Source organism: Dama dama, chromosome 15, assembly GCF_033118175.1.
Source record: "Dama dama isolate Ldn47 chromosome 15, ASM3311817v1, whole genome shotgun sequence".
NCBI classification, from domain to species: Eukaryota; Metazoa; Chordata; class Mammalia; order Artiodactyla; family Cervidae; genus Dama; species Dama dama.
Window position 1 is genome coordinate 89,182,430 of NC_083695.1, and position 14,378 is coordinate 89,196,807.

The following is a 14,378-nucleotide window of genomic DNA, read 5'->3' on the forward strand; positions in this document are numbered from 1 at the left end:
CCGAATTTAGAGAATCAAAATATAATAGATTTAGAAGAATGAAAAAATAGATCACTGCCTCAGGTAACCAATTTAAGAAAAATATGTGATTCAATTTCTCTCTCTCAGAGGTGTAAGTGGATAAATGTCTTTTAAGCTGAATCCAATAGAGTAAACAGATATGTTTTTTATAAAACATTCTTGTGAATTAAAAAAAAAATGATTGCTAATCAAACCACCTCATTTTGAATGTCTAAAGGCATTAGGTTGACAAGACCTAAGCTTTTCCAACAGCAATCAGTCACCCACGATGCACGAGAGATGCATCTGTTTCGGGAGAGGCCACCTCCATCTTTACAGGGTCCCAGCGGCCAGGGAGTACAAACACCACAAGAATTAAACTGATGACTAACTGGTTCATTTTGCATTCATGATCCTCCATCCAAACTTACTCAGATGGGTGTATCATGAGAAGAAATCCAGTGTGCAAGCTTAACTTTAATAAAAGCAAGAAACAGCAACATTTTAAAAAAGCCATTTCAGGTGCACTTGAGTCTCCATGCAACTAAAGAGTCTAATAAACATTTCTGTTTTATGGAAAACTGCACAAACAATATGAACATTTTACACAGGGGAGAGGGGTGGGGGGAGTCACTGGGGAAATATGCACTCAGCATCTGAGGGCAAATGTCATGCAAATGCTTGCAGGTGCAGTGAAGCCCGGCCTGGCCCAGGGCAGGAGCTCCACGGAAGCCATACCGATAATGATTCTGTTCATCTTGCTCGGCTCCTTCGCGCTGGCCTGCAGTCCTTGATGGATCTGGTGTGCGGCCAGGTCAAAGAGGTCCAGGTAGTCTTCCACGGGATAGCGGTCCCGCAGCCCGTCCCTCAGGCGGACGATTCCTACAAGAACCAGGAAGCAGGGGCTACTGAGGACAAAGCTGCCATGCTGGGCTGGTGGCCTCAAGGGAGTGACCACAAACGGATGGAAAGGTCTGAGGGCTCAGCTGCAGCAGCCAAGGCTTGACCCCATGAGCTGCAAGAGAGGGAGGGATGTCTGCAAACCAGCCTCCCTCTTTTAAGCCACGTGCACTTTGAGGTCTGGAACACACCGCCACTCAGGTGCACAGTAGCCCCTGAAAGGATGGCACGCCTGTTCCAGAACTATAATCGGGTCTACTTGGAGGGCCAGAGAGGTCAGGGCTGGTTAACATAGGTACCAAGGGAGGTCCCCCAGGGGTGGGGCAGCAATGGCATCAGAATACACATGATGAATCACAAGAAAACACCTCCCATCAGAGGGGCCATATTCTCTGAAGCTCAGATGCATCTTTTTTTTGTCAGGGCTCCCCAGCACCTTCCTGAGGTTCTTTTCCACCAGGCAGTCTGTTCATTTGTCCAAACAATAAGGAGAACTGATGGTCCCCAGGCTGACACCTGAGTTATTCTGGCATCAGCCACATGCAGCCTAAATTGTCCCTTGCCTGAGAGGTGGGTAAATTTCACTTGAAAATGTATTGACAACACATTGCCCCAAACCACAGCCATCAAGTCTAATGGAAAGTGGAGAGAGAGTATCCACAGGCAAAACAGCAAGAGGTTCAAGGTGGTACCTGACACCAGACTCCAGAGGCTGCATGCCCCCATGACTCTCCCCTTGACCAGCGGGAACCTGGTTTTCATGGGGGAAGATGGTGAGTTGTGTAAGAGAGGGCCCCCTACAGATGAGCACAGAAACTCTGGCTTCCACAGTGGCCGCTGGCAAACCACAAAAGACATATTTACACTTCTATTCACTCTGGGAGGAACATCAAAAGGATTAAGTCAAACGTTTGTCAGGAAACACACTAAGAGTTATCTCAACTTAGGTTGTACTAAAAAAACTTTCAAAATTCCTTTCCAAGCAACCTAGGTCTTTGCCACGGAAACCGCCTTCCAGGCTCACCCAGACTTTGGCATTTGTCATCCCTTAGCTCCAGTGACCAAATGTCTCCTGGAAGAAGGGAAAAGGCTGAGGGAGAGGAAACAGTGACCCTGGGGGCCAAGGGGGTGGCTCAAGCTGGCTTCAGGCTGGGTGGAGCAGAAACCAGCCTGCAGGAGTCATGGGGTGGTGTCCACCGTCAACCTCCTGGGAAAGGGGTGCTGTGAGCAGGGTGGCCCAGAATTACCTTTGTGGGGCTTTCATTTTGACCCTCTGAGGCCCAAGGGGCAGGCAGGTCAGAGAAGAGGCTGGAAGCAGCTCAGTGACAGGCTCAGGTCCTGGGATGCTCCAGCAGGAAGCTGAAACCTGGCCAGACACAGCCACCTTTCTTTCTCCTGCCTCCTCCCAGTGCAGGGGTGTGGGTGTGGGGGCTCCAGCAGGAACAGCACTGAGCTGCGACCTGAGAGCCTACAGCCCCCAACAAACGTCCACCTGGATGGTGTGTATCCCAAGGCCCTTCAAGGCAAGCCCTGGATGGTGCATGTCCCAAGGCCCTTCAAGGCAAGAAGAGTGCCCATCCGGCACCCTTTCGCTGGCCCTGCACACAGCCGGCACTGCATAAATGCTCGCCAGGTGACTGGGAGCTGGGTACTCAGTCCTGCTGGGTGTCTGCCCGGGGATCTCTAAACCATAGAACTCTCTGATCTCCGCCTCTCAGCGTGTTTTCTCATTTCCCCACCTGCCTCCCTCCTGGAACCTCCCAGAATGCCCCGCTCGGGTCATTCTCAGGGCTCCCACTCCAACCCTGACCCCTGACCCCGGAAGGAGTGACAAGGTGAAGGTGGCTGAAGCACCCTTGCCATGGGGACATGGCGGCACGCACCAAAGCGCTTCCGGGTCCACCAGTGCGGTTCCTTGATGGCAGAGAACTTGACTTCCGGGTGCAGCCGCAGGCGGTCGTAGAGGTCGGTAGTGCCGCACTTGGGCTGCCCGATGATGTAGAAGTGCGGCAGGCAGCGGAGGCGGAAGTGCTTGCCGTGCGTGTGGGACAGGTGGCCCCAGAAGGCCTTGCGCAGCGTGTCGAAGGTGGAGCGGAAGCGCTTGGAGTAGAGTACGTAGGAGTTGGTCAGGTAGGGGTCGGTGGTGTTCCTGCCCGTGAACTCCTCGTACCAACAGGGGCTCTTACTGTTGGGAAGAAATTTGTGCGGGATGACGGAAAACATCTGCAACAGAAAGAGACAGAAACGGAGAGACACACTGAGGGCGGGGGGAAACACACTCTGTCCTCAGTATGATCCTACACTGAGGCTTATTACAATCGCATGGGAAGTATTACTGGATGATGACTAAATGCTAAAAGTAACCTTGGTAAACAATGACCATGCTTTTCCTAAACCCCCAACAAAAATAAAATATGAAGAGAATGAAAATACAAGTTCCATCAAAATCCATTCTACCGTGATTTATCTTACACACACACACGACTATATAGTTGTATATTTAAGTGGCCGTTAGAGACAAACACGGTGATTTAGGACAGACTAGAGAGTGATCTACAGAAGTAATTTTAACTGCCAGGACCACCTTTCAAGCAAAACATCCCAGAAAGGAATTATTAGAAGGGGGGGAGGGGTTCCTTCAACCTTTTTAGCTGTGCCATTCAATACAGAGTTCCCTTGTTGGCATGGACACATGCCAACAGTGAATTCTCATCCATAAGGCTGTCAAATTACCACTATTACACTTGGGAAATTTTTGGTCACTTTCTTGCCAAAGGTGACGATAAGAAAGGAAGCAGCCATTCTTTAAAAATCAGTCAATGGAGATGAGCATCAGGCTACTCACGTGCAATTCCTGCTTCTTGAGATCTTCTATGTCTGGGAGCTGTCTGGTGGTGAACTCAATCCTGGATGTGATGCTGTTGATAATTAACTTAATGCTTGGATAGTCCTTCACGTATGAAATATTATTTACAGAGGATTGGTGATGATGCTCTTTTGCGTCACTCGGATTCTCGCCCTCCGTCAAGCTGGGATTGCTGGGGAAGGCTCCGTAATGGAAAGGCGATGAGATCAGAAGCTCTTGGTGGACCCCAGAAAGGATGTAAGAAGCCATCACCAACGTCATTATTATCAATCCAAAAATGAGGCTGCATCGCTTCCCCTTCTTGAAGCGCAAAAACCCACCCCAGCTCTCATTCCCATCAGCCCTCACTTCGAGAACAGCCAGCAAGTTCATCTGCTTACCGTCCACTCGAAACACAATTTTCTTTTCTGCTTTGCACACTGGGCACTCCTGACGACCGTGATGGGAGCCTCCTCGGCAGCTGACCTGCTGTGTCTGTACGTCGTCAGGTGACAGTTGGATGCAGCAATTAATGCAGTGCCTCATGGTAATGCCCCTGGACTGCTGGCCCATTGAGCCATGGGCGAGCCCCTGAGGAGTCCGGATGCCTGCAAGTTGTGCTGTAAAACTTGAAGGATGGCTCAGTGATCACATAAGATGATTGGAAGGCACAAGCAACAGAAACAAGAATAAAAAGGAGCAGGTGCCAAAACACCAGAGAATGAGGGATCACGTTCTTTGGTTTGCCTCCAAAAGATAACACGAATGATATCCAATTGTCATGTTCTGTAATCCTGGAAAAAGTCACAAGGTCAGGAACAATTCTTCCTGACCCTCAGGTTTTTCCCATGGCACCAAATGAAGTGGAAGTGTTCTCGCTGGAGAACATGAAAACACCCAAGGGATTAGAAGATCTCATGGCCTCAATGAGAGATGGACAGGTACACCATCCATGCAGAGTCCATGGAGATTTCTTCTTTCACATCCTATGTTCCTTTGAAATGTTTCCTCTTCATGCGGAACAGAATCCTTAAGATGTCAGATTACCTAAACAACAAAGAAAAGAGATTTTATTACATTAGATGATGACAGCAATCACCCTGGGAACATCTTCCAAGGAGAGAAGTTCACACTTCTTTTCCACTTCTAAGTTTCAGCCATGCTGGCTGGGTTACAAGCAAGTTACAGAAAATCATATAGGATGAAGGGAGAGGTGTCAGGTCCTTGGTGTTTGGCTTTGGAGTTCAATCTCTGCCACCAAATGTGACCCCAATACCAGCTCCACCAGCACCTTATTAAACACCTCTTATTTCACACAACCCACATATTCTATAATGTCTGTGCCTGGACACAGCTAAGTAACTAGAACCCCTGCTCCCAACTTGGAATCATTCTTCGATTCATGCACAGTCAGTCACTATGAATTTGAAGGATGAATTGAAATAACAACTCTTTTAAATCAACAAAAAAATCCAAGGAGAGTAGTTAAGATGGGAGGAGGCAGAGAAAATATTTTTTCCCCTCCTAACAGCACTAATAGTCTTTTAACCTAGAGCTAACATTTATTATCAGTGTAGGATGCAAAAGTTAATGAAAATTTAGAAACACTGAAATGATTCTCTCCTTCAGTAGAATGTATCATATTAAAAAAAATTTGACTTTAAGTTATTAAGCAATTAAATGCAACATGCAGTACTCCCCTGAGTAACAGAACACTTCAGACCATGAAACAATTTTTCACTTTCATCATCCTTGGGAAAACATGATTCTTAAAAATCCATTAATAGAAGTCTGCAGCTATAAAATGTATTGTTGCCCAAGTGACACTTCTTTGTAGACGTTGTAAAAACAGCAAAAAAGGAGACCTATATGGTTTCTAGCAGTGGTAGAACATTGCTAATGAGCCAGCCGTGTGACCTCAAGTCAGCTGCATAACCTTTCTGAGCTCTGATTCCCTCACCAGTAAAATTAGGATGAAAGTATCTCCCTTTCAAGTGTGTAACAAGTACTAAATCAGCTAATGCATGTGAAGAGTTTGCAGAATGCCTACACATGTTTAGGATCCCATAAAAGAGAGATAACATGAATAATGATAGCATCATCAATGACTATTACTATTATGTTTTTTCATTGTCAGTGAATGCCAAGAATGTCTGAAGTGGAATCAAAGATGGGCAATCCCATCACAGTATCTTTCCTTAGCACCTGAGAATCAGCTAAAGGTGGCAGACTCACTTCTGTCTCTGTGCACACACACACCCCTCCAACGATCCTTACTGTCCCCAGGGAAGATGGTGTTAACTAACTCAGCATAAAGCCCCCCTCGTTTTGGCGGAGAGGCCGAGCAATCAACTCACCAGCAGCAACATCCCCTTCCCTTGGACAGAAAGGCCCATGTTTTATCAAAACACGATGACCATGAAATAGCCATGCGGTATTCCTAAAATGTCTTCCACAAAATGTTCTGCATGGTCGATAGGTCTTCAGGGCTTAAATTACCTAGAGGAAAGGTAGGATGGCCCAAATGACACAGACTTCTTTAGAGCAGACTTCATCTTTTCACTGTGAATCCATAAGAGAGGACTATAATAGACAATATTTCCAAAACATAATTGACCATGGAATTCTATCTAATGTCTCAAGGAAGCAGTTTGAGGAATGCTAGTGAATAAAGGCTGAGATAGGGGTCAGAGCAGTTCTGAGAAGCACAGAGGAGAGGGGGCCATGGGAGCAAACAGCCCGGAACCAGGCCAACACCTCAGGCTCCATCACCCCCTCATCTCTGAGAGTTTTTGGAGGGACTTCGGCGGAAACCTCAAGGCTCAGACCTCTGCCTCCAACTTGCTCAACCAGCCCTGAACCATCACTTGGCACAAACAATTCTCCCAAACCAAAGAAACAAAAGGGCAAGCTCCCCTACTCAGAAACCCCATCACTAAGCCAAGAAAACATTTTTCACACGGCGAAGACAAGGCCAAGCGGGGTTAAAATGAGATTCCAGCCAGCATCGCAGGGGGGAGCCAGTTTGCACCCTTCTGTCTCTCTGGCTGCAAGAGGCCTAATTAGATCTTTTCCAAAACATGGTCTTTGAAGCTCCAAGACAAAAATGTACAAAATCTGGACCCACCAAAATGGGCAAAACATTCCTCAACAAGAACAAAGGTTTTCTAAGTCAAGCACAGTAAATAAATAGACCTGAGTAGTCAGAGAAGCTGACAGTCTCAACAGAGAGGCCTGGGACACAGCAGGCCAGAGGATTTGTTCCCTGGGCAGGCTACACCCTCCAGCCAGACCTCCCACTCCACGTCTCACTTCGTAAAATGGGAGCAGAAAACTGGGGAGACAATTCCAGAGGCCTGCAGAGCCTAAACACTCAGATCCAATGTTATCTCCTATAATTCACTCCTTCATCCCTTCCCTCTTTAAATCTCCAGATCCCTCCCAAAGGAGGACTCTGCACTGAGCACCGCCCGAGATGCACATCCAGGTTGAAAGTGTCAGTCACCCAGTTGTGTTCAGCTCCTCACGACCCCATGGACTAGCCCGCCAGGCTCCTCTGTCCATGGGATTCTCCAGGCAAGAATACGGAGTGGGTTGCCATTTCTTTCCTCAGGGGATCTTCCAGATTCAGGGATCGAACCCAGATCTCCTGCATTACAGACAGATTCTTTACCATCTGAGCCATCGGGGAAGCTGGCACGACCAGGTTTGGGGGCCTGAAACCAGGATGTGATGGGGGTGTGATGTCATACCAAAGAAATATCTGGTCTTTGTCCTCAGTTCCTGCCTGACACAGAGCTTCTAAAACTCTTGGAACATCCTGGGTGAGAGGGGTGACAGGGACAATACCTTCTGTCATTCATAACAAGCCCCTTTCAACCACACCTCAGTTTATGCTAGTGAGGCGACTCTTGGTGGGGGAGAGGGGACCCAGACAGCTTCAGGATGGGACTGGTAGCAGGAAAAACTTGGAAGCTTGGAACTCTCAGCCCTGCCTCTCCAACCTCCAGGGAAGGGGAAGGGGCTGGTGACTGAGTTAATCCCCAGTGGCCAATGATTTACTCACTCGTGCCTACATAATGTTATTGTTGTCCAGTCTCTAAGTCGTGTCTGACTCATTGCGACCCCATGAGCTGCAGGCCCTCCAAAAATTCCTCTAAATGACAGGATTCCTAGAGCTTTCTGGTGGGAGAGCCCGTGGAGGTGCTGGGAGTGTGGTGTGTGCAGAGAGGACCTGGAAAGTCCATGACCCTCCCCCAGGCTCACTCTGCATCTCCTCCATTTGGCTGTTCTTGTACTGTCTCCTTTGTAATGAACCCATAAGAGTAAGGAGGGTGCTTTTCTGAGTACCGCACATCATTCAAGTTAAGGAACTTGAGGAAGGACTGTAGGAACCTCTGACCCTGCAGCCAATTAGAACAGAAGTGTGGGTAGCCTGGGGACCCAAGACTTGTGACCCAGGCCTGAAGTGGGGGCCATCTCAGAGGTGGTGGTGGTTTAGTCACTAAGTTGCATCTGATTCTTGCGACTCCACGAACTGTAACCCGCCAGGCTCCTCTGTCCATGGGATTTCCCAGGCAAGAATACTGGAGTGGCTTGCCATTTCCTTCCCCAGGGAATCTTCCCGATCCAGGCATTGAACCCAAGTCTCCCACAGTGCAAGCAGATTCTTTACCACTGAGCTACCACGGAAGCTCCAGTCTCAGAGGACTGAGCTCTTAACCCGTGAAAGCCGTGCTAATTCCAGGGAGTTACTAGAAGAATTCAACTGAATTGCAGAACACCCAGCTGGTGTCTGGAGAGTTGGAGATTTTGCTGGTGTGGAAAATCCCCCCAGGGGGCTCTCTTTGAGAAAAAAATGTATGTTACATTTACATGTTTTATTGAAACATCTGACCAGCATATAGTATGTAAAATACTTGATTAAAAACAACGACCATATGACTAGTGAGTGCATGGCTATGAAAAGGGCCTGGAGCTTTGAGGTTTCCAGACCACCCTCATCCAAGTGGATGGGACTGGTACAGGAGTGACCATAATAGGGAGACCTTTGCCCCACCTGGAACTTATATTCCACCCGGAGTTAGGGGAATCGCAGGACAACAGACAATTTAAAAAGTCACAAATGAATACCATCATCTCAGGTGCTGGAAGAAAACACAAAAAGAGAAAACCATGACACCCTACAAACAGGGGCTCCCCATGCCGCACCAGGGCCAGACGATGCTTTGTTGTGGGGGCCTGTTCTGTGCACTGTGGGATGTTGAGCAGCATCCCTGGCCTTCATCCCTGGGAAGAACTGCCACCTTAGAGGAAGGAGAGGTAGAGTAGAGAGGATGACCAGAGAAGACTTAATTCAGGAGGGTTCATCTGACTGATGAGAAGGAAGCCAGTCACGTAGGGACCAGGGAAGTAAAGACCCCGCAAAAAAGGGAAGCTGGAGAGCAAAGCCATCAGGAGAGCAGATCTCTGGGTTATGGGGCAGGAAGGGGGTGGGAAACAGATGGGAGAAAAGGCAGGGACCAGACTCTGGAAGGCCTGGAAAGCTGAGATCCGTCCACACACAAACAGAGAGGCACACTCTGGATTCTTTCAGAGGGATCTTTAAAATACATATAGCTGAGAACTAACACAACTCAGTGAAGAAAAATCAAATTCATGCAGCTAGACTGAAAGGAAAATGGATTGCTGTTTTTTTCCTGGGTTGAGATTTTCTATACACCAAGAACAGTCATTCTGAAACCTAACCTCAGGTTATTCTTTCTTAAGAAATAAGCAATGGATATCCCTTGCACTTCACCTGTCTGGAATGTCCCCGTTTTGGTGCCAGTGGACTCCGATCAGCCAGGACTCCTGGCTCCCCCGTTGGGTATTAAACCAGAGTCCTCAGGCATGCATTTCAGTGAGATTGCCCTCCAGCCAAGGCTCAACACTGTGCCCTGTGGATGCAGGCTGGAATCGTGGGAACCCAGTACCACTGTGAGAGATCAGATAACCGGTCCCAGAATAGAGAGCATTCAATTACCCAGCCTTGGCTAAGATGACCCCTATTAACCTATGCACCCCGAGCATCATTAGCAAGCCATTTATAACAAAATTGTAATTGAGAGACCCAGATATAGTGCTTCGGATTAAGTAATTGAATGCCCCCTCAGCGTTAAGATCAATAAAGGGCATCTAATTTCACCCTAGGAAAACCTTATTAAATAATTGTAGCTATAAGCTGATATAGCAGAAGAAAGATATACAAAACTTCCAAAGAAATCGGGATGAATTTAAATAAATGGTTTCATTTAGGTAGAACATTTACATCTGACCTCTGGGAATAGAGAAGGGAAAAAAATAGCTAATTACATTCTTTTACTTCAAGGTTTTAAAGAAAAAAAATTGATGGGTCTTAATTAACCTTTACTAAAACACAAAGCCTTCTTCTGATTACTTTGTCTAACTGCTGACATTTCTCTTCAGGCTATGTATATGAAAATACATTTTTTTCCCAAGGAATATTAATCAACAAGTGGCAAAAGGAATATTTTTCACTTTTAGCTCAAGGCTATCCTAAGTCTGTGACTGGGACTGAGAAGAAGGCTAACAAGAGTGGAGAATTCTGTACGAACAACAGATCTGTCTCAATCTCATACCTGGATCTCATGCCTTTGACCACATCACAATCAGTAAATAGAATAAAGCTACGTTCCTCAATTCACATCGTCAGTCAGTAGCACAGTGGGAAGAACATGGTCAGCAGTCATGTGGGCCAGCAGGCTTTAGCTGCGTCCACCTGGTGACCTCGGCAAGTCCCTTAAGTGGCCTGGGCCTCTGGATTCTCAACAGTCCTTGACAGTAACAGATCACATATAGCACTGAAGCCTGGGTGGATGAAGCGGGGTTCCCCTACTTTGACCTTGAGTAAGCCACTAAACCTGTCCCCTCCTGTTTCCTTGGGTACAAATTGGAGATAATCTTAGGGTCTATCTTGTAACACTCATAGAACCCACTTGTGTCCAGCGTGTGGAAGAATGTCTGGCCCACAGTAAGTGCCAGATAAATCTTAGCTATTATTATACACACAAAGTCCTGGCCCACAGGAAGTATTTGGTAAGTAGCAGTTTATTACTGTTTATGGCAGTTTGCCCTTTGGTTCCAGCTTATTATTCCTCTCTCTGTTCACCCCCTTTGCCACATAAATGACTCTGCAGTCCTCTAATCAAATTAGTGGAATACCTTTCTCCACCCTTTGACTTGGGTTTGGAAACTACTTTGGCCAACAGAATGCGGCCGCAGAGACAGCAGACCAGTCCCAAGCCCAGGCCTCAGACGGGTCGAGTGTGTCCACCTGCCCTCTCTACCTTTACGGGCGCTGGGGGAAGAACATGGCAGCTTGGCCAAGAGGAGAACAAGAGACTTGTGGACCAGAGCCACCTGGCTGAGTCCCACCTGGAGTGGCCAAGACCCTGCTGACCCCCAGCCAGTGTCTATAAACACATGAGAAATAAGTGGCTGCTGCTTTAAGTCACTGAGCTTGAGGGTGTCTTGCTATGTGATAAAAGCTATCCAATACACCCCTCTACAGGTTACAAACAATAGACTTTACTAAGTTAAGCTGATGTGATTCTACTTTGAAGAGTTTCAAAAAGTATGTTTATCTAAGTGAGCAATTCAGGGCAAAGTAATTCATCACCGACTCAATGGACATGAGTTTGGGTAAACTCCGGGAGTTGATGATGGACAGGGAGGCCTGGCGTGCTACGGTTCATGGGGTTGCAAAGAGTCGGACACAACTGAGTGACTGAACTGAACCGAACTGAATTCATCCAAAGAAGACCCAGTGAATCAACTGAATCAATGTTTTGCCCTGAAGAATTCTTTGGCTAACACCAAAAGTAGATATGCTAAAATAATGCTGAAAACCCAGATGGCAGTTGGTCCCAAATTAAGACAAAACTACCTAAATATCACATACCAGGTTATTTTCTGGCAAAATGTGTATTTACGACAACCACAGCTACTGTGTTTTGGTTATCAAACGACTGACCCCATTCTCCCCACTCCCTGATGAAGAAACTTCCCCCTTGCCTATTTTACAATCACTATAACTTCTTCCTTGCTTCCTCTCCTTGAGCAAGCCCTTCCTGTATCCTGTTCTTCTGGTTTCCTTGCCAGATTTCACCTTTCCCGTTGACCGAGACACCTCATCTGTGTTTTGTTTGAGATAGGATTCTCAAACTGACCTGCAGAATCTCCCTGGCTCACTCAAAATATATGTCACATGCAACACAGGCAGTTTTTTTAAAAGTTATTTTTAAAGCATACTTGACTCTGTATTAAGCTCATCATCAAAATTTTATTTGTTAATAATGACCACTGCACATGCTTTACAGTATAGAAAATACATTCTAAACTATTGTTTCATTACACAAAATTTACCTATACTAAAGAGACATTTTCTCTGAGATCAGATCTCCACAAATACACAGCCAGCTCCTCCTCTGCATCTAGCCCAGGGAACCAAATGATGCACAACTTGGTAGAAAGTTGGGATGGAGCAAAAATGTTTTCTGGGTCGTCAGAACAAAGCTTCGCAGGCTTTGGAGTGAGGCAGACCTGCGTGTCAATCTGACTCAAGTCTGAGCCAGCTTAATGACCTCGGGTAACTAACTTCACTGTCCTGTGACTTTATTTCCTCATCTGTAAAACGGGAATAAAACTATCTCCACCCAGCATGGATGTGAAGAGGAAATGAGATAATCTATATGAAATGCTTAGCCTAGCAACTGGCACACAGAAAGCCTCAATAAATGATCCGTATTCTTTGAGTTATTACAGGAGAGGCCCTTAGGCCTTCCTCATTCCAGGCTACTTGCTTTCCGTGTATATATAGTTCTAGGTACAGGTGTCCAATTTTCCCGTCTGCAACTAATATGAAGTAATGAGTGAGAAGAGGCAGGTGGCAGCTAGAGGCAGGCATACAGATCACAGAATAACAGCCAAGTTTTATAGCTGAAACAGGATATTAAAAAGCAGAGCCGACTGGGATCATCCAGATGTTTCCATAACCAGCATGAGGAGCCCTGGAGAGCCTGGGATGACTGGAGGTTCGCCCTGGGGCAAGATGAGACCCCTCGGAATGAGCATCTGCCTCCAACAAGGCCGCAAGCCACAGGTGTGGCCCCTGAGCTGAGATTTCCCAACTGGTCACCATCCAGACCTGACACCTGGCCAGTAACCCCGGACAAGTCCCTGCATCTCTGAACCTGTATCTTGAAAGGAAAATATAGAGTCAGGACTACCTCTTTCAGCCCTGACACTCCTGAATGGATGATTTACAATGAACTCCTCCCTAGTAAAAGCCCATTATCATTATATTCACATCATAATCATCTATTATGTCTTCGGACCACTTAAGAAGCTAACCATTTTGCAGTGAGGACTGAAAAGCTGGTGTGATACTTGCCTTACGCTAGGCAAAAAAGCTGGGCAGTTAATTCCCAAACACAAGAAGTGTTCTCTCCTTAAGAGTAGTTCCCACTGGGCGGCACGTGTTTATCAAGCACCCACGGTGTGCAGGGCATTGTTTGTTGAAGCTACAAGTATGAAAAACGGCCAGTCCAGCCCTCTGGAACATCCCAACGAACCCCAGAACAGAGGTTCAGAAAAACTCCTACACTCAGAATGACAGATCCCCTTTCGAGGGCAGCTGCAAAGCCCACCAGCCCCTGAGTGTCTGCAGAGCCAGGAGAACCAGCATTAGTTCAGGAGGCTGAAAAAGCACCCCAACAACAGGGCTGCCTCGCTGACCCACAGGATCTCCAACAGCTGAAGGCAGAAGATCAAATGAGATCTTTCTAACATCCTCCAGGACTGCCCACTCTCCCAGAAGGTAACCTGCTCCGGCTCCTTTGTGCAACAGCCAGATATACGGACGACACTGGCCAGATGGCCCCTTCTCTCTGCAAAGCACAGAACAGCCAGGGGCAGGGCGGACAAGAGGCTGTGAGATGTTCACACTGCACCATTGCCTGAGAATCTCAACAGGCTCAAGATGCTAAAGGTCTTCATGGCACAACCCACGATTTTCTTGTTCTGAACCCAAACTTGGGGAGAAACTATGTCTAAATGCTCATGTTATTATTTCCAGTAGTAATCCGAATCAGTGTTAGATTAGGTACTTGATTTTCCACTCAAGGCTGCACACCTATGGCGACGGTTTTCTATGAGGGCAGGACCTACTGAAGACAAGCTTACCAGGGCGCTGTGGGACCCACCCACCTCCACGGTTCTTGGCGAGAAAGCAAGGACAGCCCTATACCGCACAGCATGTCAAGGAAGCCGTGTGGACTCTGTTTGAAGACACCTGACATTAGAAGTGAAATATCAGTCTTTGTGCAGACTGAGATGCATGCTTCAAAACATGGGCCCAGTTTAGGGTTTCAAGTGGCTTCAGGGATGATGAAAAGAGAAGGTAACAAACGTTGGTCCAACCCCTGCCACCAAGGTCCTTTCTTTTTTCCTTTCTTTTTTTTTAATTTTATTTATTTATATTTGACTGTGCTGGGTCTTTCTTGCTGCATGGGCCTTTCTCTAGTTGTGGTGAGTGGCGGGTACTCTCTAGTTGCGGTGCTCCGGCCCAGTA

The 14,378-nt window shown here is 47.0% G+C and overlaps 1 protein-coding gene across 3 annotated transcripts in view; it reads right to left on the reverse strand.

The window, feature by feature from the left end:
* The window catches only part of CHST15 (carbohydrate sulfotransferase 15), an 81,148-nt gene that overhangs the window by 34,691 nt on the left and 32,079 nt on the right, over nt 1–14,378 (reverse strand). For 2 of the 3 annotated variants that reach the window (XM_061162856.1, XM_061162858.1), the window contains exons 2-4: nt 3,746–4,792; nt 2,784–3,123; nt 739–882 (exon numbers count right to left, since the gene is read on the reverse strand). In XM_061162856.1, the coding sequence (XP_061018839.1) occupies nt 739–882; nt 2,784–3,123; nt 3,746–4,318 (1,057 nt within the window). In that variant the 5' untranslated portion in view covers nt 4,319–4,792. Of the gene's footprint in view, nt 1–738; nt 883–2,783; nt 3,124–3,745; nt 4,793–6,102; nt 6,181–14,378 lie in introns of those variants that run through there. The other variant, XM_061162859.1, reaches the window with a different exon arrangement.